This window comes from Eptatretus burgeri, chromosome 4, assembly GCF_056783735.1.
Source record: "Eptatretus burgeri isolate ZD-2024b chromosome 4, Ebu_testis_v1, whole genome shotgun sequence".
In the NCBI taxonomy this organism is placed as follows: domain Eukaryota; kingdom Metazoa; phylum Chordata; class Myxini; order Myxiniformes; family Myxinidae; genus Eptatretus; species Eptatretus burgeri.
In genome coordinates, this window is record NC_140964.1 from 37,952,408 (window position 1) to 37,977,388 (window position 24,981).

At 44.1% G+C, this 24,981-nt stretch overlaps 1 protein-coding gene across 3 annotated transcripts in view; it reads right to left on the reverse strand.

Annotated features, from left to right (window-relative positions):
- The window catches only part of HECTD1 (HECT domain E3 ubiquitin protein ligase 1), a 98,963-nt gene that overhangs the window by 59,475 nt on the left and 14,507 nt on the right, over nt 1-24,981 (reverse strand). For all 3 annotated transcript variants that reach the window (XM_085877449.1, XM_085877452.1, XM_085877450.1), the window contains exons 9-23: nt 22,229-22,343; nt 21,698-21,869; nt 20,100-20,238; nt 18,441-18,611; nt 5,750-5,975; nt 5,378-5,641; nt 5,072-5,148; nt 4,536-4,670; nt 3,981-4,127; nt 3,506-3,600; nt 1,781-1,886; nt 1,557-1,691; nt 1,097-1,236; nt 615-938; nt 355-521 (exon numbers count right to left, since the gene is read on the reverse strand). In XM_085877449.1, coding sequence (XP_085733575.1) covers nt 355-521; nt 615-938; nt 1,097-1,236; nt 1,557-1,691; nt 1,781-1,886; nt 3,506-3,600; nt 3,981-4,127; nt 4,536-4,670; nt 5,072-5,148; nt 5,378-5,641; nt 5,750-5,975; nt 18,441-18,611; nt 20,100-20,238; nt 21,698-21,869; nt 22,229-22,343 — 2,413 coding nt within the window. The remainder of the gene's footprint in view (nt 1-354; nt 522-614; nt 939-1,096; nt 1,237-1,556; nt 1,692-1,780; nt 1,887-3,505; nt 3,601-3,980; nt 4,128-4,535; nt 4,671-5,071; nt 5,149-5,377; nt 5,642-5,749; nt 5,976-18,440; nt 18,612-20,099; nt 20,239-21,697; nt 21,870-22,228; nt 22,344-24,981) is intronic.

A 24,981-nucleotide genomic window follows, 5' to 3' on the forward strand; every position in this document is an offset into this window, starting at 1 on the left:
AAATAATTATGCAAGAAACCAAAGAACCCCCCCACAATCATAACCCATCTATAATCTTCTACCCCTTGCCCCACCCCCCCCTTCCCCCATGCGGAGGGTTGGTGATCCTCTCTGAGAGGCAGGCTTTTTCCATAAACAAAAAATACCAACAATGTTGGGGCCTGTGGGTGGTGGTGATGCTATATGCCCACAAAACCCATGGATGTCTGGAGCACAGTGGCTACAAAAGTAGCAATAGCACACATAAAAACCTGCGAATAACTATGTTGCATGGATTGTGAATCCATGAAAGTCAGGATTTTACTGCATATAATTTAGTAGCTTAATAGAACAACAACTTCATATGATCATTACCAAGCTGATCTTCACAAACTCCAGTAACAGTTCCGTAAAGCTCAAATCCAGAGAGCGAAAGGTAGTGCGTTTGTCCGCTGGCATTTTTGCCCATCTGCTTCAGACGAATGTGCCGCCAACCTTGGAGCTCGCTCTTGGGTGATTCAAGCGGCCATGTTGCGGTTGAGCTGAAAAATACAGAGGATGTTAAGCAGGGGCTGGCACCTCTTCTACAGTCGGGGGAAAGTGGGTGAGAATTTATTTTGACCACAAAAACTAACCCAGGTTCATTGAGTGAATAATCATCTGTGTGGGTACATAGGGTCAGCCAATTCTGTCCATCTTTTGAAACCTGGAAGAGCCAATTGCGAAGAGCAGAGCGTCCATAGCCTCGAGCATGCCTTAGCGTGTATGCTTCAGGTATGACAAAGAGACCCAAGTCAATGGCAAACCAAGCGTTTCTATCATCGTTAGTATGGCAGTTCAACGCAGAATTATCCCGGCTGAGAATGTCCTCGAGGCGGCCGTATGGGAGGTTACGACCCTCCGACGAGCTGACCACAACCAATCCATAGGCTGCAGGATTAATCCACTCGTATGCCGCTCTGCAAGGGAAAAAAAAAAAGCAAAATAATTTCAGAGATCAGTAAGATATTACCATAAATGTGACTGACTGCATACTATTAAAACAAGAAACTGCAGTTTATAAGTCACATGACTGTAAAAAAAAAAAAAACAATAAAGCCAAATATACAAAACAGACTTGGCATTTGTTCCGGTCCAGTATATGATGCCGTTGTCATCAAAGTCGTGCTGGTGATGAAAAACAAATGTCTGACCATCGCGGACTTTTCGCACAAATGCAAAAGTTCCTCGGTCGTAGTCATACCACTGCTTTGCCACCTACAAAAAGAAAAGGGGAGAAATAAATAAACAAACGACGACTGCTGAAAAGTAACAAAAACTTCTCGAATCGGAAGAGCAATAGGGTAATCCTGTTTACAACGGTTTTCAGCCATATTTACCCAACTGCAATCGATACCACCATTTCATACTTCTTACAATTAACAAATTAGCCAAGCAAGGTGAATAAAAGCAACAATAATTAAAAGTAACAATAATTAAGTGCTTCTTGCAGCAAAAATAAAGACATAAAACTTACAACTGCAGAAACACATTTACCAATCAATAAATGGTATTTTGACAAACATCTGTGTACACACCATTTTTAAAAGGTAGTGCTCTAAAGACTCGGTGGTGGCAAGGGGCTCCATCTTAAGCATACGGCCAGTTCGATCGATGAGGGACATCTCTCCAGGCGCTCTCTCCAAACGCAGCCGCAGTCTTCTTGTCAAAACCTATTTGTAAAACAAGGAGCAAATTGAACGAACTATAAGCATTGCAACTTGACATAAAATACGCCACAGTTAATGGTCTGTGAACATACCTGGAGGTTATACACTGTGCCTGGCGTATCGTACTGGTACAAAGGCAGCCTTTCAATCGATTCCAGTACTGATACAAGTTTTCGGATAAGAGCCTTGGCCAGGTGACTGAAATCATAACATAATTAAACCAGACAGAAGAAATAGCAAATAAATAGCAATCAGCAAAATAAACCCCACATTCATTTGGAATGCAAGGACAAATACAGGCCAAACTTTTCAAGGGCTTCATATGAGTGACGCAAGGCCGTTGTGAGGAAATTGTTTGTTTCTCGTGCCCTTGCTCTTTACAAATGCACATGCTACATGTGAACTGTAAATTACTCACATTTCCAATGACAAGAGTGTCGCATGATGCAGACTATTCCAAACTCCTCATTATTGAAACGTGGTTTCATCGATGTTTTGAATGAAACATTTACAAGAAAGTTATCTGCTGTACAGATGCTATTTGAAATTGGAATGCTTCTAATGGTTTCAAAGTTTATCCTGACAGTAATAAAGTTAGTTGCTCACACCCAACAAGGGGAAGAGAAAAAAAAAAAAAAAAAAAAACGCATATTAAACGAGAGTTGACAGAACAACTTAACCGGCAGTCTTGAGAAGAAGACATGGGAACAGTCTTTTCAACTTTTGCTTTGCGTTTGAACACGATAGATATTAGCTTCGTTCGTGAACTTTTAATAACAGATGCGAGGGTAACCATACAAAGCCACTGGGTCAAATGAAACAGTCCAAAGCTGACGGTGCTCCACTGCGATGTTTTTCACCACCATTGAGGTTTATCCATGTATTTGCCCCATCACAAACCTTATGACAATTCTTCTCAGAGAAACTGACGATTTTTCAACGACATGAGAAAAATAACCATTAAACTTTTTTGAATTAAGTTAGCTTAGGCACTGCATCGTTGGGAGTGGCCATTTTGTTTGAATCGTAAGTCTCCCACCCTCAGAGAATGCCACATTTGGACTATTTATAACAAGCATTTAATCTTTCTGCATTTACCTTTGTTTTTCCCTTTAGCACCGCTCTTAATCTCGAGTACAACTGTGGAATTCATTCAGTGCTTCAGTGAGTTTCCGTAAAGTACTGGAATAGCAACAAGTTTCAACCTGGAAACAGGGCTCAAATGTACATCATTGTTGAAAGATTTTCCCTTTTATTACGGATGATATTTTTCAGCCCAAAAATTGGGTTCCTGAAAACACATCCTATATATTTAAAAGATGATTAGGCTACAACGGCAAGTAAATACATGCCAAATTGATTCCTGGTTTGTGTGAGCAGGATGCAACACTTCCCTTTTGGAGCCATTTGCCATTGCCCACGTGAACACGAGTGGGAATCCCAATTTACTGACCAATTTTATCGGTTGCCGAACTTTAAAATTGAGGAAATACAACAGTGTCTGTGGAAGGGAGACAGATTGGTGACAGTGTTGAAGAGGAAATACATATTTATAATTATTTATTGTTTTTACAAATCTTTTTGGTGTTTAAAAATCCCAATCAATTAGCACTGATGTCAAATTTTTTGTCACCACGAGAAACAAACAATTTCCTAACAGGCTGAAACAACAACCAAGGTTCAACGAGCCAACTCGGTATGAGGACTGATTGTGTCGTGCAAGGCAATGGACTTCAACAACTGCAATAGAGCATGGGAAACGAGGAAATCAAGAATGTAAAACAAGGACAAAAATAAATAAGGCAAATGCAGCTCACCTTTCACCATCCTCATCAGTTTTAAAAGCAGCCTTAAATATGTGAATCCTTTCCAAAACCTTCTTGCAGTTATGACCATGTTCCTTAATCTTGTTCTGAAAAGGTGTAAAATGAATGAAAAGGAATGAAGAGGATCCCGAACGAGCTTTAGCCATAAGTCCGGCCAAATTACCTTGGCAAAGAGAAAAGGGGGGGTGGAGCCAGATTACAGAACAAGGATAAATAAAGAAGGCAAGAGAATGTGAAAAGAATATACAAAGAAGGGAAAGAAAGTCAAAAATAGGTGCAAGGATAGAGGGAGAGAAGGGCGAGGTATGCCATATGAAGAGGAGCAAGGCAGAAATGTGCTAATGTAATAAAAACATTGATCCGAGCATGCTTCACTCTGAAGAGGTGGAACATGAAACACATTGCAATGCATCATAGTTTCTCAAAACCTATATATTTGTACAAAAGCTCTTAATTTAATTCTCACATTGCAAAGTAATGTTAGAAGTGCTTGTATCAGTCCACTGCTACTCATTTCGTAAGGAGATATGGTCTTCTCTTCCTTCAGCAACACTGTGAGATCTTCAAGTGCTGCTTTCATGAGTTCAATCCAGCTGTTATCTCCATTGCAGCCCTGAAACAAATAATGACACTTTCAAATGCCTGACTTAAAGAGAACAACACGGTCTTACTCACATTTCCAATGACAAGAGTGTCGCATGATGCACAGACTATTCCAAACTCCTCATTATTGAAACGTGGTTTCATCGATGTTTTGAATGAAACATTTACAAGAAAGTCATCTGCTGTACAGATGCTATTTGAAATTGGAATGCTTCTAATGGTTTCAAAGTTTATCCTGACAGTAATAAAGTTAGTTGCTCACATCCAAACAAGGGGAAGAAAAAAAAAAAATCGCATATTAAACGAGAGTTGACAGATCATCTTAACCGGCAGTCTTGAGAAGACATGGGAACAGTCTTTTCAACTTTTGCTTTGCGTGGAAAGCCCCAGAAAGTGGAAGGAGTGAATAGTGTTCAACCTTGCAGCTGATGTGCAACTCCCATGCAGACTCAAGCCTGGTTGCAATGTTCCTCAAAGCAAGGAGTGTTCCACGTGGCATGCTCTCCACAGCTTCGAAACGGTCCTCATATAGCTCACGAGCCATTGCCCTAACCTGAGCATATCACATGATGCTTCATCAAGTAATCACAGATAGCACATTGACTGCAAGCACAGACACCATCTCAACAACAATAATCATGTTTGCACAACGAAGTGAAAAAGAATGTTTTCAGAATTTCATCAGTCTAAATGATTAATCAAATCAACAGGCCAATGATTATATGACGTGAGATTAAAGAGATGGGATAGCACAGCACAACAAATGCAATTTCATAACTACAACAACACATTACCTAAGGAGAGGGGAGATAAAAGAATTACCTGAATATTATTTGCTATTATTACCAAACAAAAAAAAGCTCAACACAATACAGTTTCTCTTACAAGTTATTCCATCATGAAAAGACTTTTGCTTCCCAAAGTACAGAATAATACAATCAAGCACAAACTTACCTTTTGCTTTGTCCTCTCCAACTTTGATCTCAGCTTTTTACTTCTCTTTCCCGTCCATCCCATCACAAACTCGGAGCCTAATTGGTACGAGAGATTGCAAATAAGATTCAGCTCAAATCATGGAATACAGTAATGCCATACAACAGTGGGGGGAATTGCCCAAATTAAAGCCCCCTCCCCCCCACTTCCAATTGGCATTCTTGTAAAATGTTGAACTCCATAATTTGACACCAAACAACCCCCTTTATTAACAGGAGCATTAACCACAAGTGACACTACACAAACAAGTCGGTCGAATGCACTCACTTAGAGACGTCTCGGCAGTGAAGGAATGCTTGGTTCCTCGATTTGATTCGAAAACAAAACCTGGGAGATCTTCTTTCAGGATTGTGGCTTGCTGTCCATCTGAGTTATGGATAAGCATCTCACCATCCTTCTGGCAGTTCAAGGACCAGTTTCCCACAAACAGTTTTGTCTGACCAGGACACGAAAGCACAGGCTGACTCACGGTTCCACATTTCACTTGACTCCGAGCCCTTTGCAACTTCTCCAAGAATTCACTTCGTGACTCTGGCAAGAAAAAAATAAAAATTAAGTGCACAACTAATTGGAATCAACAATAAATTTCGTCAACGACTTGAACTTTGTTACAACGCGTGGTGTGACCATCATGCCTACCGGAACTATCAGACCCGCCCTCGGGACTTCCACTTGAATACATGGTGGCAAGTTTGCCATCAAGGATGAAGCGGAACCAGCCATTAGAGCCATTAGAGAGCTCCAGGGCTGCTGCATCACTCCAAATGTACAAACAATCTCGGCCACGCACGATAGACCAGTCCCTCCAATGGTACGGCTTACCCTGCAACATGTCCTTTGCATCTTCAAGATGAATATCTTCTTGCTGGAACATTTTTAACAATGGGAAGAATCAAGTTCGAAGAAAAAAAACAACAAAAAAAAATTAGTTGAAGGCTCACGGAGTGTGGGCGTGCATGTATATGTATATATATATATATATATATATATACATACACACATACACATATATATATATATATATATATACATATATATATATATATATATATACACATATATACACATATACATATATATACATATATACATATATATACATATATATATATACATATACATATATATATATACATATACATATATATATATACATATACATATATATATACATATATATATATATATACATATATATATACACACATACATATATACAGTAGACTAGGCGTAAGTCATCACCATCGGGACCGAGAAAAAAGTGACAACTTAGAAATGACGGCTTACACGTTTGCGAACATTCATGATGACTGTGGGGTGAAGGATGAAGTCGCGCGTGGCCTGGACACGTATGTGTGAGAGCCAGCTATTGTACCAAAAGGAAAACACAATCCTCGGGGCATAGGTGGGGGTTCATTGGTGAGTTGGAAAGTGATCAAGCAAAGATGGAATTCATGAATCAGTTTATCAAAAGTAAAGATAATGAACAACTGTAAGACAACTCATATACCATCGGTGATGGTATGGTGACAAATTACATGACACAGTCATCGTGGTGATGATTACCACTCAATGCCTATGTGTAAGTGAGTGCGGTGATGTACAAAACAAGCCAATATAAAACCATGATCAGACTTCAACACTAAGCTCGATCGATCCTTTACTCTTCGCGAAGTAATCTGTTATGTTTGACTGCCTCAAACTCTTGGGCATCTGGTGTATGAGAAAGGACTCAAACCGGTCATTGTATTCCATGATGTTGTCTGGGCAATCCTCCACCGAAAGACAGTATCGGCGGAAACCGAATATTTGGCTGAGCCGACATTTGCTGAAACCAGATGATGAGCGAGTCATAAACATCTTCAAAGGACACACATTTCACACTTACCACCGGCCTCGCGATCTTCTCCACTTGTCCAAATATCTTGCCCTTATTCTTCAAGATATCGTTCAATGCCTGCCGTTTGATGTCCAACTTCTCAGCTATGGCTGTTTTCTTCATCAGTGGGTTTGCCTCGCAAAACTGGATAATGTCGTATTTTTCTTGGTAGGTTTTAGTTGTAAGCTTACGCTTAGTCGCCATTGTCCTGCCTGCAGTGCAATCAATGTGTGTACACAGTTATAAATAGCCCATCACTGGAGGTGGAAACCAATGAGCGAGCATCATGATTCCATGAAATCCGGCTTCTCACGAGGCAGCAGTTCCGTGTGACGAGTTAGGAGTGGTAATTTACTTGAATTTCCATTACGCGGGAACGGACATCTGACGACTTAGAGAGGGATGACCCTTTATTCAAAGGGATTTAACATGAGATAAATTTGGGACTTTTTGACGCTGCCGACTTTGGCGAAGTGACGAGTTACACGCTGCCGACTTACACCTTTTCTACAGTACATATATATATATATATATATATATATATATATATATATATATATATATATATATATATATATATATATATATATATATATATATATATATATATATTCATTCTTCAACGGCCACAACTATTCCCATATTCTTGAGGGGTCGGTCAGGGATAGTTTTCGGCCCAAGTCCAAGCACTTTGCAACTGCCTCCTTTCTGTGCTTTGCCAGGCCTGACGCTCAACCAAGTAGTTTGGGCATAAATTTGTAATTTGTCCATTGTGCTAGCAATTGCTCGTCTACTCTTCATGAAGGACACCATGGAATTTGTGACATCCACCACTTGTCAGCAGATAGGGCATTCTTTTAACATCCATGGAGGGATGGCACAAACATTGACAAACCATCCTGCCTGTGAAACACTGGGATGACATTTTATTCGAACCCAGGCTAGATAGCTTAGAGACGAGTGCGCTCAACTCTCAGCCATTCTGCCAGTCCAATAACAATGATGATGATAATAATACATAAAATTATTGCAATGTGCACAATGAGGAGGATATTGACAAATTTTACAAAACCATTCAAGTGTAGGAAAGTTTGACTATTGCAAAAGGATTGGTATTAGAGCATGTTTTATACACATTTTACTTCAAACTTTTCCGATGGAAATATCCCTACTTGTTCACGTTCACAAATGCACATAACCTAGGCAGTCACAAAAACGTCAGCAATGTCTCGATAGGTTTAAAATTCCATTTGGTCCAAAATATTTTCCATAGAAATCCTGAAGTACCTTCATACAAGTCTAATATAAGCTTGTTTACTTTTCCTATTTCAGAACCATCCTGACTCCAACTAGGGAGGCAATACATAACACAGCACAAGGAAGACATTCAATGAGGAGAATGGAAACGAAGATCAACATTTCACATAATAAGTACAATGCACAAGAAACAGACAGAGAAACTGGTGACGTTCCAAACAATAGACCGTTCAGAAATCCAAGACTCACTGTCTCCTCACCAGCACTGAGCTTGACAAACTATTTCAATTCTGAATCATATGTGACGATAATCAAAGGAAACAGTGAAGGGCCAATCTCAAGAAGCTGGCATGGGAGAGAGAGCGTTGCAGCTCAGAAACCATTGTTGAGAGGAAGAACCTGACAAAAATACCTCCGATGGGCAACCTACCATAAAGATTGGACAAAAGACCACTGGAGAAGAGTGTCGTGGTTTGAGTAAAGAATGTTTGGACTCTTCAATTTCAAGAGGAAACAGGCAAGGGATTGACAGAACATTGTGTGGTGCCAAAAGTTGAACAAAGAGGTGGTAACATGTGTAGATTTGCTTTGCTGTTAGTGCCAGATGGATAGAAAGAACATTTTTGATGGGAAATATCAGTCCATTCTCCAACACCATATAATACCTTCAGGAAGAAGGGTTTGTTTTTCAACCTGATAAATCAATCCAAAACACACCGCACAAGAAGATGAATGGAACAGAAATAACAAGAGCGAAGTCGATGGCATGCCAACGCAAATCCCCATGTGTCCAACCTAAATCAAAGTTGAAAGATGGCAAAAAGTTCCACCAGGAATGACCCAATATCAACTTTTGAGTTTTAAGCATGGGGACAACTAGTGTTGAAATCGACGGTGGCCTACTTAATCCTAGGACTTCAACACTCTTGAAATGCCATGGGATGAGCTTGATCAGAGTGAAGATGAAGAGTGTAAAAAGATAGGAATGCTCCAGGAGAGAGGGTTCAAACTGAATGAGATTTTTAAAAGGCAGTGATACTTTGCTAAAGTTGTATGACAATGCCTCGAGTATGCGAAATTTTTAATAATAATAATGTGATGATATAATGAGAAAAGTTTGAAACAAAATGCATAAAACATGTCACGTGTTTCAAATCCTTTTATCATGGTCAATAAACTTTCTGATAGACAATTTGTGTTGAATTATCCTTGCTTTGTAAAGTTTTGCCGATGTCCCCTTAATTTGGCACTTGGGTGTGTAATTACCTCTGCCACTGAGGTGGACAGAGGTTAAAATTTCACCCCTGTGTGTCTGTCTGTGAGAAGGATATCTCAAAAAGCCATTAACGAATAATTGAGAGATACGCTATACCATCAGACCCCAACATTCGCTATTCATGAAACCCACATATTCGCGATTGATAAAACGACATTCATATTCACCCCTCCCACAATTCCCATATGACTACTTATGTGCAACATGTACTGGGTCTCAATCATTCTTCTCATCCCACTGTCTTGACCTGTGTTTTTCCTCTCACTCATCAAACATGGCTACCAAGTGCAAGACCTGTGCCGGAGATGCGGACTGCCAAGAGAGAAGAAAGTGATAAGCCTGAGCAAGAAAGTGGAGCTGCTGGACAAGCTTTCAAGAGGAGAGAGTATGGCTTCTGTGGGCAGACTGTATGGAATAAACAAATTCATCATTCGCCACATACGGAAGAACGAGAAGGCGATCCGAAAAGGTGTTGCGGCAAGCACTGGGCCGGGCACTAAAAGTGGTCATCACATCTGAAATATCCACATAGAAAAGTATGGAGGAGGCTCTCAACGTATGGATGGCAAACAACTCGCAGAAGAACACGCCTTTAAGGAGACCTTTCATCCACACAAAGGCGATACGTATGTACACGTATCTGGCTGGCGAGGGTGGCGCCTGCACTAGCACAAGTGATGCGGGTACGAGCAGCCCCAGTCCATTCTGAGTGAGCAGGGGATGGTTTGACTGCTTCAAGAAGCAGTCCGGCCTCCGCAACTTCAAACTGTCAGGTGAGCGTCCCTCCATGGACCATGAGGTGGCCAAAATGTACCCTGTTCAACCTGTGCAGCTCAGAGGAGACTGGGTACCTGCCAGAGCAGGTCTTCTACATTGACGAAACCAGCCTGTTTTGGAAAAGATGCCAATGTGAACTTTTATCTCAAAGAAAGGATGGAGAAGGTTCTCACCATATGGATTGTGGACAACTCGCAGAAGAACATGCCTTGAAATGGACCTCTCATTTGCGCAAAGGCGATATGTTTGTACGCGTATCTGTCTGGTGAAGGGACAGCATCGGAGTTCAAGGCCGCAAAGAGAACCGGTTATCTATTCTCCTATGTGTTAATGCAAAAGGAGACTGTATGACAAAGCCCATGATGCTGTACCATTTCCTGAACCCACGTGCTCTCAAAGGCAAGAACAAGCACACACTGCACATGTTTTTCAAGGCCAACAGGAAGGCATGGGTAACAGCAGCAATTTTCGTGGACTGGTGCTCTTACGGTTTCGCCCAGGTGGAGAGGTACCAGGCAATATTTTGAGGTGATCTTACTGACACCCAACACCTCCCCGATTCAGCCACTCAACCAAGGTGGAATCTCCACTTTCACAACATATTGTGACGTCCACGGGACTTGAACAGTCCCGCTAATGTAGAATGAGCCGAAACGATGGAGGCGGTTTATTTGTTTATAACCCAAAGATGGCGGTTTTAATCGCTCGACCGCAAACGGGACGAGGAAGGTGGCACGAGTCGCTTTTCACCGAGTTAATAATGTTTATTTCTCTAACCAGATATAATAAGACTCTGCAAGAGGAGGGATCCGGGGCGATTCGACCAGATGGTGGTGTGGGTTCGGGCGTGGGGTAAACACAAACAATTCCAATGGATATGCAAATCTCAAACCCTCTAAGGCGCCAGGTACACACACACACACACACACACACACACACACACACACACACACACACACACACACACACACACACACACACACACACACACACACACACACACACACACACACACACACACACACACACACACAAGCTGGTCCTGGTGGTCAGGCTGGCACGTGGTGTAGACGCAACAGTTCCTGGATTGGCGTCGGACGAGCTGGCGTTGCGCTCGTCAGGAGCAGGAGACACCGTGGTCCTGTCGACCTCCTGGTGTCGGCCCAAGTCCGATCACAGCCGCCAGGGAGCGAGTTATGGCGCCAAGTTGCGAGCAGTAGAGGGAGGCAGGTCCGCACGCCGTTCGACCCCGTACTCCGAGCCAGCAGAACCCCAGAGCCAACCGAGGTGAGGCACGAGGCACAGGAAGGCCACGAGACCCGATGAATCCAGGAACGAACCAGCACAACAATCGAGCACGCTCCGAGCACAACAGCCTCCACCAAAACGGTTTCTCTTTATCGATCTTCTTCTTTCCCCCTTTTTCCCCGAACAGAACCTTTTTATCCTAGAGTCCTCGTCACTTCCAATCGAGCCGTTTTTATTGGCCCTCAGCCGTCGCCTTCCGCTAATCATGATCACAGGGCGGAGCCATCCGCAGCACTGTCCTGTTACGTCACGGCAAGCCTCCAGGGAATATTAAAAGGGTTTACGCAGACACACTTACCCTAACCCGTCTCCCTATCTAATTACGTGACAATTATCATTTCCCCCTTAAAGAAATGGCAATTTACGAGACAACTTATCACCACTGAATTGCTACTTATTACATCGAGATCCTGGTAAACTCGAACAGCATGGCATACCTAATTAAACATCCTAATTACCCTTTGAATGCATACCCCCCCCCCCTCAGACGTAACACTGCCCCCTCCTCTGGTACCGCAGCTCCTGCAAGGTATATCACAGGCGCTACCGTACCAGCCTCAACACTTACTGACTCACACCTAATTAACCTAACGAAATAAAGTAGGAGGGGCAATGGGCAGCGAGCTGCAGATAACTTACCTATCCTGCTTAATGTACTACCCGCTTATGGCCTTATCCTCGCCTAAACAATCATTCATGTTTTTTTTTATTTTATCACATGAGAGCACTGAGCGAAGTTGCACTCCATCCTCTGGATCATCGCTCTTGCCCAACACTCTTCCAGTGATCTGGGGAGGGGAAACAAAAGTTTCCACAAAAACACAACACTTGTACTTTACATTACTACTCGAAGCCTTAACGACACTATTCATGGGATATTTACACTTGACCACGTCCCCCAGTGGATGTTAATAGACCCAGCGTTACCTGGGGAGCCAATTTTCAAATTTGCTTGCCCCAAAATTATGCGGACATCATGCACTTGCTGCACATGTCAAGTTGGACTCGCACATCTTCACAACACTCACCATCACATTTCTCGGTCATGGTCCCCATTTTAATGATGCAGGCTGAATCCCATCATGGCCGTGAGGTGGGTTCCCACAAGATGATGGGGGCATCTCAGGTGCAACCATGCCCACAGGTAAGCTTTAATCCAACCCGGACGTTTCTCCGCCCCGCTCCCTTTGATTCCCACCCCCCTGGTAGCCATCAGCTCTAACACCGTACAACACACTGGAAGGGGTCACACTGGCTCCTCTGGCCTTCCTGGGTCGCCAAGGTCCTACACGCCTTGGTCGCCCAACCAGACCCTCTCCCAGTTGCCTCCAGACACTGTCACCATTAGCCACCAGGGGTGAATCTCCTTGAAGGGGGTCGCAATTCCCGCTCACCGTGAGCTTCAGCAATCCCTGCGGACAAGCACATCATCCCCACCCACAAAACCCACATGACTCCCCCCACCCCATCAGCCTTACATGTGACACCTGCATTTCTAACACTTCACCGACCATGAGCTTCCCTGTTACCACACCATGTCCAATAAAAAAAATCAATGTGTGCACCATACATTTCACTTAACTTGAAACAACTCACGCAGCACTTCTCACCCGATCCACGCACCAGCTATTGGACAGCCACTCGTGCCTGCTTTGTTACCAATTACCCACTGTCCCTATTGTCACTCTAAAACCCAGAAGAACTTACAAACCCATGCCAATTTTCCCACAATTCAGTTTTTTCACCAAAGGAGACACTTCGCCACAATCTCAGCAGCCGAGCATCGCCCTATATGCTCAGCCTGATCTAGTCTCCCCGACCCCCGACAATGATCTCCGGACTCGACCTAAGTAAGGGCACCTCGGATAGACCTGGCGGTTCAGCAGGAGGATTCATCCTCTCCGGGCTTGAAAGTCTATTGGAGGGTCTCTCCATCGCCGGGTACCAGCAATATCGTTGCATGTGTCCTCTTCGCCCGCACCGGAAACAACTCCCCATAAAAGGCCCCCGTGGGTATCGGTGTAATGTCTCTTCCGGTTCCGGACCCCCTCGGCCATAATCAAATTGCTCTATTGGCTGAGCTGGACCCCTCCGCTGTGGCGCACCTACTGCCGAATTATCCTTTATCAAACTTGACAGTTTCTGGCAAATTTCCTGAAACATTTGGGTAATGCCAATTTCTCCCAGCCCCCCTCCCTGATCCCGAATCTCCGCCTGTCGGATGGTCACCGATGGCCTCTCGGGCACCCGACCCAGCCGACTCCACGAGGCCAGCCTGGCCGCGCACTCGGCCGCTCGGTGCACGGTGGGTGGATCCTGAAGCTCCACAAGCGCTCGGACCTCAGGGTCCGGAAGAGCAGCTAAAAATTTCTCTTGTGCCAGTCTGTCCCACGCCTCCACTGTTAGGTCACGATACGCAAACCTAACTGATTGGCAAATGTCCTGTGCCAGCTCCTGCACCGTCTCGCCCAACTTTAATCTGCGGTGCTGGTGCTGGGCCCGCACCAGATCACAGTTTGCTGCGAACCCAAACTGACAGCTCAACGCCTCGCAAATGTGGGAGCTGGTCAACATCCCCTCCGCGATCACGTTTAACACATCTGCGGCTGGTCCCCGCAACGTTGCCACCAAATTCCCTGTACGTTTCCACTCATTCCACCCGTTTAGTCGGGAAATGCATTCAAATTACGTCAGAAAAGCTTCAACGCTCCCTGACCCGTCAAAATTTACCAGGGGGATCACTTTTCCGGTGGCCTGCTTCTCAGTTTCTCCCTTGTCCGAATCCAGCCCAGGGATCAAACACCCTTGTGGCTGCGTATCCAATTTCGGAGCCCACTGTGGCCAAAGATGTTTTGTGGTGAGGGTCTCATGGGTCAATTTTGCCTCCTGTTCCAAACGTTGAATGGACCGATTCACCTCTTCCCGCAGGATCTTCTGGGCCCGCACAACCTCCTCCAAGGCTCAGTCACGAGTTTGTAGCTGCTCCTCAACCAACCCGGACACTCTACTTTCAAAAGACGGCTCTACCAGGCCTTTATACAAGACTTCATCTTGGCTCATAATTGTATCTTGTTCGTCCAAACGAGCCTCCAATCCTTTTACCTCTTCCGCCAAATTCATCCCTTGCTTCCTCAGCTCTCCCCACTCTTCTACTTGCAGCTGCATACGAGCATCCACACAGGCACGATGACGTTCCAGGCTTTCATCCACTTTATCAGCCCGAATGTTCGTTGCATCAATTTTATCTACCAATTTTTTCCGTATATTTTCCCCCTCCAATGTAATTTCTACCTTTGTTTACTTTGTATTTCCCCCAATTGAATTTCCCCCAATTGAGTTCAATTTCCCCCAATTGAACATCCACACACTCCTGCATCTCAGTTTTCATTTTCTCCATCTTTTCCCCCAATTCATCCCTCATTAAATCAATCCGTGCACCCAACTGTTGCCCCATTACCCCCAATTGACGTCATTTCTGCCCTATGTGTCACGAATTGATTTGCCATTTCTGCCCCCTGTGTCACGAATTTATTTGCCATTTCTGCCCCCTGTTCCGTCATTTTTGCCATTTGTGCCGTCATTTCTGCCCCCTGTGTCACGAATTGATTTTCCATTTGTGCCGTCATTTCTGCCCTCTGTGTCACGAATTGATTTGCCATTTGTGCCGTCATGTCTCCTCTTAAACGTTCCAACATTGTCTGGATCGTCATCGCACCGGTTCCCGGCGCTGCCGGCCCCGTTTCGGGCGATGAAGCACGGTCCACGCTTGGAATGGGGGAGGTTCCAATCCTACCCCCGTCTCTCCCTTCTTCCCCCGACTCGCTGCCAGACACGTGGCCTTCCTCCTCAAACATCTGCACATCCGCCATGGTGCAGAAGTCCTGTTTGCCGCCAATTAAATTTAATTTGAAAACTCCCGCCAAAATTTTCCCGCGCTCGCACGCTTTTCTGTAGTCATTTTATATTCCAATTCGTGGCGAGATTTTAATCCTGGTATATTTTCCCGATACCAAATATAATTTAGAGGGGTTCGAACATCCAACACCCTGACACCAATGTGACGTCCACAGGACTTGAACAGTCCCGCTAACGTAGAATGAGCCGAAACAATGGAGGCAGTTTATTTTTTATAACCCAAAGATGGCGGTTTTAACCGCTCTACCGCAAATGGGACGAGGAAGGTGGCACGAGTCGCTTTTCACTGAGTTAATAATGTTTATTTCTCTAACCAGAAATAATAAGACTCGGCAAGAGGAGGGATCCGGGGCGATTCGACGGGATAGTGGTGTGGGTTCGGGAGTGGGGAAAACACAGACAATTCCAATGGATGTACACATCTCAAACCCTCTAAGGCGCCAGGTACACACACACACACACACACACACACACACACACACACACACACACACACACACACACACACACACACACACACACACACACACACACACACACACCGTAGCTGGTCCTGGTGGTCAGGCTGGCCCGTGGTGTAGACGCAACAGTCCCTGGATTGGCGTCGGACGAGCTGGCGTTGCGCTCGTCAGGGGCAGGAGACACCGTGGTGCTGTCGACCTCCTGGTGTCGGCCCAAATCCGCTCACAGCCGCCAGGGAGCCAGTTCTGGCGCCAAGTTGCGAGCAGGAGAGGGAGGCAGGTCCGCCTGCCGTTCGACCCTGTACTCCGAGCCAGCAGAACCCCAGAGCCAACCGAGGTGAGGCACGAGGCACAGCAAGGCCATGAGACCCGATGAATCCAGGAACGAACCAGCACAACAATCGAGCACGCTCCGAGCACAACACCCTCCACCAAAACGGTTTCTCTTTATCGATCTTCTTCTTTCCCCCTTTTCCCCGAACAGAACCTTTTTATCCTCGAGTCCTCGTCACTTCCAATCGAGCCGTTTTTATTGGCCCTCCGCCGTCGCCTTCCGCCAATCGTGATCACGGGGCGGAGCCATCCGCAGCACTGTCCTGTTAAGTCACGGCAAGCCTCCAGGGAATACTAAAAGGGTTTACGCAGACACACTTACCCTAACCCGTCTCCCTATCTAATCACGTGACAATTATCATTTCCCCCTTAAAGAAATAGACATTTACTAGACAACTTATCACCACTGAATTGCTACTTATTACATCGAGATCCTGGTAAACTCGAACAGCATGGCATACCTAATTAAACATCCTAATTACCCTTTGAATGCATACCCCCCCCCTCAGACATAACAATATTATACCTGCCACACCTTTCATCAAATTTGGAAGCAATTCCTACCCAGCTCACCGTCGGGCAGTGATGGAAAGAGTTTAGCACAGCCCGCTGCATCAAAGTCACTGGACGAGGTGAGAGCCTCCACAACGCATGCTGGCAAAACCTGTGGCCACAGGTAGTGAATAATTTTACAGGCTTTCCCGGCAACATGGAGAGGCATGAAATTGGCGGGTGGGCAAGGTGGGAGGGGAAGGCTTTGACAACATGGAGCCTGAAGAGTTGGATGATCTTATCGCCTTGCATGACGAGGAGTTGGACACCATTACGAAGGTTTCCGAGGAGGGGGAGGCGGCAGTGACGAGGAGAAAGAGGTGTCAAGGTCCAACCTCACGCTCAAGTTCCTGGATGAAATGCTGCGAGACATGTAGGCAATTGCCGACAGGTTGCAAGATGCCGATCCAGACAGAGCGTTACCTCAAGTTCAAGGAGGGGGGTTGGATGACATGCTGCTCCCATACAAGGAGCTACATCGAAACCTGCAGCAATTTGCCAGGCAGCTCTCGATCATGCATTTTGTTTTTTGCCCTGGTCCCTCCACCTCAAGAGCATCAGAACCCTCCCTTGCCTATCCTGCCTCCTCCTCAACACACGACTCATCAGCACCCTCACCTGCATAGTCTTCAGAGGAGTTCTTAGAGTTCACTGGATTTTAATTCATCACCATTTGAAAAGTAAACTTTGACGGTAAGGTTGGTTAAGCACTTTTAATAAACTGCAATCACATTCCTTCAATAAACATTGGAAACATTACCTGGTGTTATCGATTTTTTTAAATTGGAAAATTTTTTATGAAACTGCAATCTTGGTCGAAAATTTTTGAACATTAAAATTTTTCCCCTATGAATCAGGAACCGCCAGGAACCTACCCCCCCCCCCTTTTTTCCATTGAAACACTGCGACATTCACGGCGCCGCTAGTGACATTTTTCAATAATCACGAACAACTGGGAACCTTACCCTCTTTTTCCCATTGAAACAATGCCCTGACAATCACACCATTTTCCAGGAACCATGAATATCAGGGTCTGATTATATCGTTTTTGGTCCCATCTCTCAATTATTAAGAATCACTTTCGAAATTAAATAAATCTACGATCATGCTGCAGATCTTCACCAAAATCTAATCGATTCGTACTTGTTACACATACAACTCATCCACCTAGTTTTGTCCGAATCTGTTCATAACTTTTTGAGATGTCATGCTATATATCGTTTTTGGTCGTGATATTTCAAAAAAGTTATGGACGAATTCAGACAAAATTTGGTGGATGAGTTGGGTAAGTGACAAGAACAAAAAAAAAAAAAAAAAGATTTTGGTTCATGTCCGGATCCAGATCCGGCCTACGAGTGCAAAACAAAACGTAAACTGTTCAGCCTGGAGGTATGCGCTCTACAAAGTGCCGTTCCAGTTATATGTGTATAGACAGTAGGCAGAGTATGACATTTGTATGAAGTAGGATGCAGACAGAGTGCAAGTGACATTAAAACCATGACATTAGTATTTGCAGAAGAGGTCTGAACTCTCAATTAACAAGAGTAGTTTTGATTATCAAATTTGACATACCTTTTCTGCCTTCAAGTCCTGTTCACTCTCATCATCAGAAGCAGTGCCAGCAAGGCCAGAAACTTTGTTAATGACACCGAGCCTTGCCAGCTGGTCCATAAAGAGATCACCCCCTTTTTCAACCAAATCATCAATCATTTGCAAGGCAAGCAAGTGCCCATCGTCATCATCCTGGAAAATTGACAATGGCCAAAGCATTACAAACTAAAGGCAAAATAAGAATGCAACACAAAAAACGATAAAAATATTTACACAAAACAGATTTTGCTACTGGGGTGGAAAACACGTGGTCTAGACTAAATAGAGTATGCCGATTCTGAATCTGAAGTCAGAATTTTCTCAGCACATCAGGATTTTGAGTTACACATTTGGTCCAATTACAGTACAGCTTGCCATGGTGGGTGATTGAGTGATCATAAATCATTTTTTGTATTTTTGGTTACAAGTATCGCAATATAGCTGTTGTAGAATATTATTCCTCCTAAAAATAGCTTTAGAATGCACATTAAATTATAAAAATGGATGAAAACTGACCAAGCTATGAATTTTTATGTAAAATTTTCCACACGGCATTACAATTTTTAACCCTAACCCCGATGAAAAACTTTGTAAAAAGGCATTTGATCATGACAGTAATGGCTTCCAACATCTCAGATAGAAGTTTGGAACAGAGAAAACTGATGCTAAACTCAAAGCAGGCATTTTTGTTCGGCCCCAGAGCCAAGAACTGATGTGTGACCCCAAGTTCAAAAATAAAACTGAACCCATTTGAGTTTGCAGCATAGGAAGCATTTGTGTTGGTTGTGCAGAACTTTCTTGGGAACCATAGAGCTGAAGAGTATGCAGAATTAGTGGACAACATGCTAAAGGACAATCAGTGAATGGGCTGTAGGATGTCTCTTAAAATGCATTTATTGCATTCTCATCTCGATTTCTTCCCACTTAATCTGGGTGAGGTAAACTATGAGCATGGCGAAAGGTTCCACCAAGACAATTCGGTCATGGTAACTCGGTATAAAGGCCAGTTCAACCCAAACATGATGGGTGATTACTGCTGGTTCTGACAACACGAGATAAATTCCACACACAAGCGCATGTCTCGCACACTTATGAACAGTGCCTACGCTGACTATTATGAAAGGAAGAGAGTAAATTTGAAGTGTTGTTCCTGAATCACTCACAATGCGGCAGATGATTTCTCTATCAAGTTTACACCCTTCCGAAGATTACCATGTTCAAATGTTTTATCAACTTATTTTTCTGCAACTTCTTTATGTTCTTGGTTTGTATACTACACATTATACAAGATCATTCATTGTTATCTTAATATGATGTGAAAGTAATTACTAAGCACTGACATCAATTACAGCATGCTTGTTATCATTAATACGCATGCAAATATATATTTAAAATTTTTTTTATATATATATATATAAATATATATATATATATATATATATATATATATATATATATATATATATACACATGTCTAAACCTGATGTGCTGGCTAAATTCCGACTACAGATTTGAAATCGGAAGCCCAGATTTAGCCAAGAACACCTGCATTTCCCTTAGTAGCAGACGAAAAGTTTTCTTGTTGTTGCCCAGTGTAATGGCACAATGCTCAGAAAATCCCAGGAGGATTTAAATCCACACCTCATGGTCCAAGACTGCAGACATGACTTCAACCAAAATTATGGGAAGGTTCTGCCCAGCATCCAAGCTGCAGACCTCTTTAAACAGCGTCTCATGGCAGTGGTACACCATCTTACGTATGAGTGCCAAACTCGCCTTTCTGCATTGCAAGGAGAAAGCAAACTGTTAAGCATTTAAAAACGAATTTTGACCTCCACTGCATACATTTCCACATGCTCTTCAGTCTCATTCTATCCTCCAGATCTTCAAGACAACTGGTCACCATCTCAGATCATCCCCAATCCAAAACCATGATCTTTTCTACCCTCAGTAACCCCCACCCCAATCAATCCTTCCAAATTTCCAACTTTCCGTTTTTATCCCCCGCCTCGTGGCGGAAGGGGGATGTTGTCGTCACCCGGGTCGTCCGTCCGGCTGTCCGTCAACATTTATAGCTGTGAGTGAGAACTCACAAACCGTTCGCCATATCGATTTGAAATTTGGGTCACACATGTACCACCTGAAAAGGAAGAGCCCTATTGATTTTGGGCATGGCCGGATCCAAGATGACCGACTGGGGCGGCCTTGAAAAAAAAAAAGTTTTTTGTAATAAATGGAAAATTGCTTATCTGATTTCAATTATTTTTGGTTACTACGTTCCTCACCCCTGGGGAACTTTTTCCAACATGGTTTCGGCCCGCTTGGACATCCAACATGGCCGCCAGGCAGCCATGTTGGAAAAAAAAAAAACGACGTTATCGCGATATCGGCTCTAATTTTTTTCTTTTCTGATGAAACTTGCTGGAAACGTAGGTAACGGAACGAAGTAGGTTGCTATTGAATTTCGGCCATGTTGAAAATCAAATATGGCCACCAGGCAGCCATCTTGAAAAATGACATTATCACGAAATAGGCCCTAAATATTTTTATTTTCCAACGAAACTTGCTGGGAGAGTAGGTAATGGGACGAAGTAGGTTCCTATTGAATTTCTGCCCAGTCAGTCATCCAATATGGCTACCAGGTAGCCATGTTGAAAAAAATACAACGTTATCGCAATATAGGCTCAAAATTTTTATTATCCTACAGCCGCGTGGCGGAAAGGGGATATTGTTGTCACCCGGGTTGTTTGTCCGTCTGTCCGTCAACATTTATAGCTGTGAGTGCGATAACTCATAAACTGTTAGTCATATCGATTTGAAATTTGGGTGACACATGTACCACCTGAAAAGGAAGAACCCTATTGATTTTGGGCGTGGCCGGATCCAAGATGGCCGACCGAAGACATGATGACCAAATGGTGTCTTGTTTCCAATTCACCTCCCTCATTATCTGGAATATGTATGACCTTTATCAATGGTGGGGGATTCCCCATCTCTGATGGCTACTGTATCCATCTTGTCCACCCCATGCATCCTTTCCTCTCCTCCATTCCTTCCACACCCATCGTTTGCCCAAGTCTACCTCTATTTTGTCCTTCAACCCTGCAGTTGGTGTTTCCCCCATTCCTTTCCTTTTGTTCTGTTGCGTCCTGATCCACTCAATGTTCTCGCTCTTCCACGAGCCTTGACTGTACATAAAAAATTTTTTCACCCATTTCAAAGATTAAACTGAGTGTCACCTGACTGATGGTACCATGGTCTTCTGAAAGGTCTGTGCAAATATGGGGAGTAATCTCTTGAGGTAAACAGGGGCCATTTCAGGGTCTCCTCTCGGCTCATTGATCTCCTCTTCCCTGTGAGTCTCCTTTTTCTTCTTATCTTGATCTTTGTTTACAGGACACATCCATTCTCCTGAAGGTGAGGAGTTCTTTTAATTACTCCAAGAAAAAAAAAAAAATCAAAATACATGTTGGCATGATAAATCAATTTCGACAAACATGGACCACTTTATATAATGTGACCGCGTGCCATCATTTTGAAACATAGTTACAATGGAGACGGATTCAAAGGTTGGACCAGACCACTCGATTTAGTTATTCCAGGAGCAAAACAAGTGATAATTTACTCCCCTCACCAAATCAAATAAATTAACGAACGACAGAGCAGAAGAAAGCAAAAGTGACAATGAACCTAAAAGTATATTTTTGTGATCACAAAAAAGGTAAAGAATACAAACATACACGGATAAACAGCTACTCCATGGACATCACCTGGAGATTGTAATATGGAGACCACTTCACTGTGCCCACGCTCTCGTGCCTTGTCCAATGGCGTTTTTCCATCCTCGTCCCGTAAATCAGGATTGGCTCCATGTTTCAGCAGGGTCTGAAAAACAAAAAGGCAAGGTGCCATTGATGCAAAGCACGGGTTAACATCACGTAGTCATCACTGAAAAAAAAAAATATATATATATAAAATATATATTTTATATATATATATTATATGGATTATATTATATGGATCTATTATATTATACAACCAGGGTTGCGTCAGGAAGGGCATCCGGCGTAAAAACCTATGCCAAATCATTATGCGGACAACAAAACGAATTTCCATACCGGATCGGTCGAGGCCCGGGTTACCAACGACCGCCACCGGTACCGGTGGTCAGCAGGGTACCAGTGGAAATTGTGCTACTGCTGGGCGAAGGAGGAGAAGGAGACGGGGAAGGCGAGTCCGGAGGCAGTGGGAGAGGGGGAAGGGTAGAAGTGTGGAGGTGAGAGTTGGAACTCTGAATGTTGGGACGATGACTGGCAAAGGGCGAGAGTTGGCTGATATGATGGAGAGAAGAAAGGTGGACATACTGTGTGTACAAGAGACCAAGTGGATGGGGAGTAAGGCGAGGAGCATTGGAGGTGGTTTCAAACTGTTCTACCATGGTGTGGATGGGAGGAGAAATGGTGTCGGGATAATCCTGAAGGAAGATCATGTCAAGAGGGTATTGGAGGTGAGGAGGGTGTCTGACCGAGTGATGAGTGTGAAGTTGGAAATTGAAGGGGTGATGATGAATGTCATCAGTGCATATGCCCCACATATGGGGTGTGAGATGGAGTATAAAGAAGATTTCTGGAGTGAGTTAGATGAAGTGGTGGAGAGTGTATCCAAGGATGAAAGAGTGGTGATTGGAGCAGATTTCAATGGGCATGTTGGGGAAGGGAATAAAAAGGATGAGGAGGTGATGGGGAGGTACGGTCTCAACAAGAGAAATGTGGAAGGGCGAATGGTGGTAGAGTTTGCAAAAGAATGGAAATGGCAGTGGTAAACACGTATTTCAAGAAGAAGGAGGAACACAGGGTGACATACAAGAGTGGAGGAAAGTGCACACAGGTGGATTACATCTTAAGCAGGAGATGCAACCTGAAAGAGATTAGTGACTGTAAGGTTGTGGCAGGGGAGAGTGTAGCTCGACAGCATCGATTGGTGGTCTGTAGGATGACTTTAGAGGTGAGGTTGAGGAAGAGAGTGAGGGCTGAACCAAGGACCAGATGGTGGAAGCTGAAGGAGGAAGACTGTTGCGTGAAATTTAGGGAGGAGGTGAGACAGGCGTTGGATGGTGGTAAAGATGGGTGGGATGATTGGGCAACGACAGCAGAAGTTGTGAGGGAGATAGCTAGGAAGGTACTTGGTGTGACATCTGGACAGAGGAAGGAAGATAAGGAGACTTGGTGGTGGAATGAGGAAGTACAGGAAAGTATAAGGAAGAAGGGGTTGGCGAAAAAGAAGTGGGATAGTCAGAGAGATGAAGAAAGTCGGCAGGAGTACAAGGAGTGGCGTCGAAAAGCAAAAAGAGAGGTGGCAAAGGCCAAGGAAAAGGCATATGACGAGCTGTATGAGAAGTTGGATACAAAAGAAGGGGAAAAGGATTTATACCGATTGGCAAGACAGAGGGACCGAGGTGGGAAGGATGTGCTGCAGGTTCGGGTGATAAAGGACGCAAATGGGAATGTGCTGACGAGCGAGGAGAGTGTGTTGAGAAGGTGGATGGAGTACTTTGAGGAGCTGATGAATGAAGAAAATGAGAGAGAGAGAAGGTTGGAAGAGGTGGAGATAGTGAATCTGGAAGTGGGGTGGATCAGTAAGGATGAAGTGAGGACTGCTATGAAGAAGATGAAAAGTGGAAAGGCGGTTGGCCCAGATGGTATACCAGTGGAGGCATGGAAGTGCTTAGGAGAGATGGCAGTGGGGTTGTTAACCAGATTGTTTAATAAAGTCTTGGAAAGTGAGAGGATGCCGGAGGAGTGGAGATTAAGTGTACTGATTCCGATTTTCAAGAATAAGGGTGATGTGCAGAGCTGTGGAAATTACAGAGGGATAAAGTTGTTAAGCCACACCATGAAGTTGTGGGAAAGAGTAGTGGAAGCTCGGTTGAGAGGAGAGGTGACGATCTGTGAGCAGCAATATGGGTTTATGCCAGGAAAGAGCACCACTGATGCGATGTTTGCTTTGAGAATGTTGATGGAGAAGTATAGGGAAGGCCAGAAAGAGTTACATTGTGTGTTTGTGGATTTAGAGAAAGCTTATGATAGGGTGCCAAGAGAGGAGTTGTGGTATTGTATGAGGAAGTCGGGAGTGTTGGAGAAGTATGTGAGGATCGTGCAGGATATGTATGAGGACAGTGTGACAGCGGTGAGGTGTGCGGTAGGAATGACGGACCGGTTTAAGGTTAAAGTGGGATTGCACCAAGGATCGACTCTGAGCCCTTTCCTGTTTGCAATGGTGATGGACAGGTTGACGGACGAGATCAGACTAGAGTCTCCATGGACCATGATGTTCGCGGATGACATCATGATCTGTAGGGAGAGTAGGGAGCAGGCTGAATCGAGCCTTGAGAGGTGGAGGTACGCACTGGAGAGAAGGGGAATGTTAGTCAGTAGGAGTAAGACGGAGTACATGTGCGTAAATGAGAGGGAGGGTGGTGGTATGGTGCAGTTGCAAGGAGTTGAGGTGGGGAAGGTGGATTGGT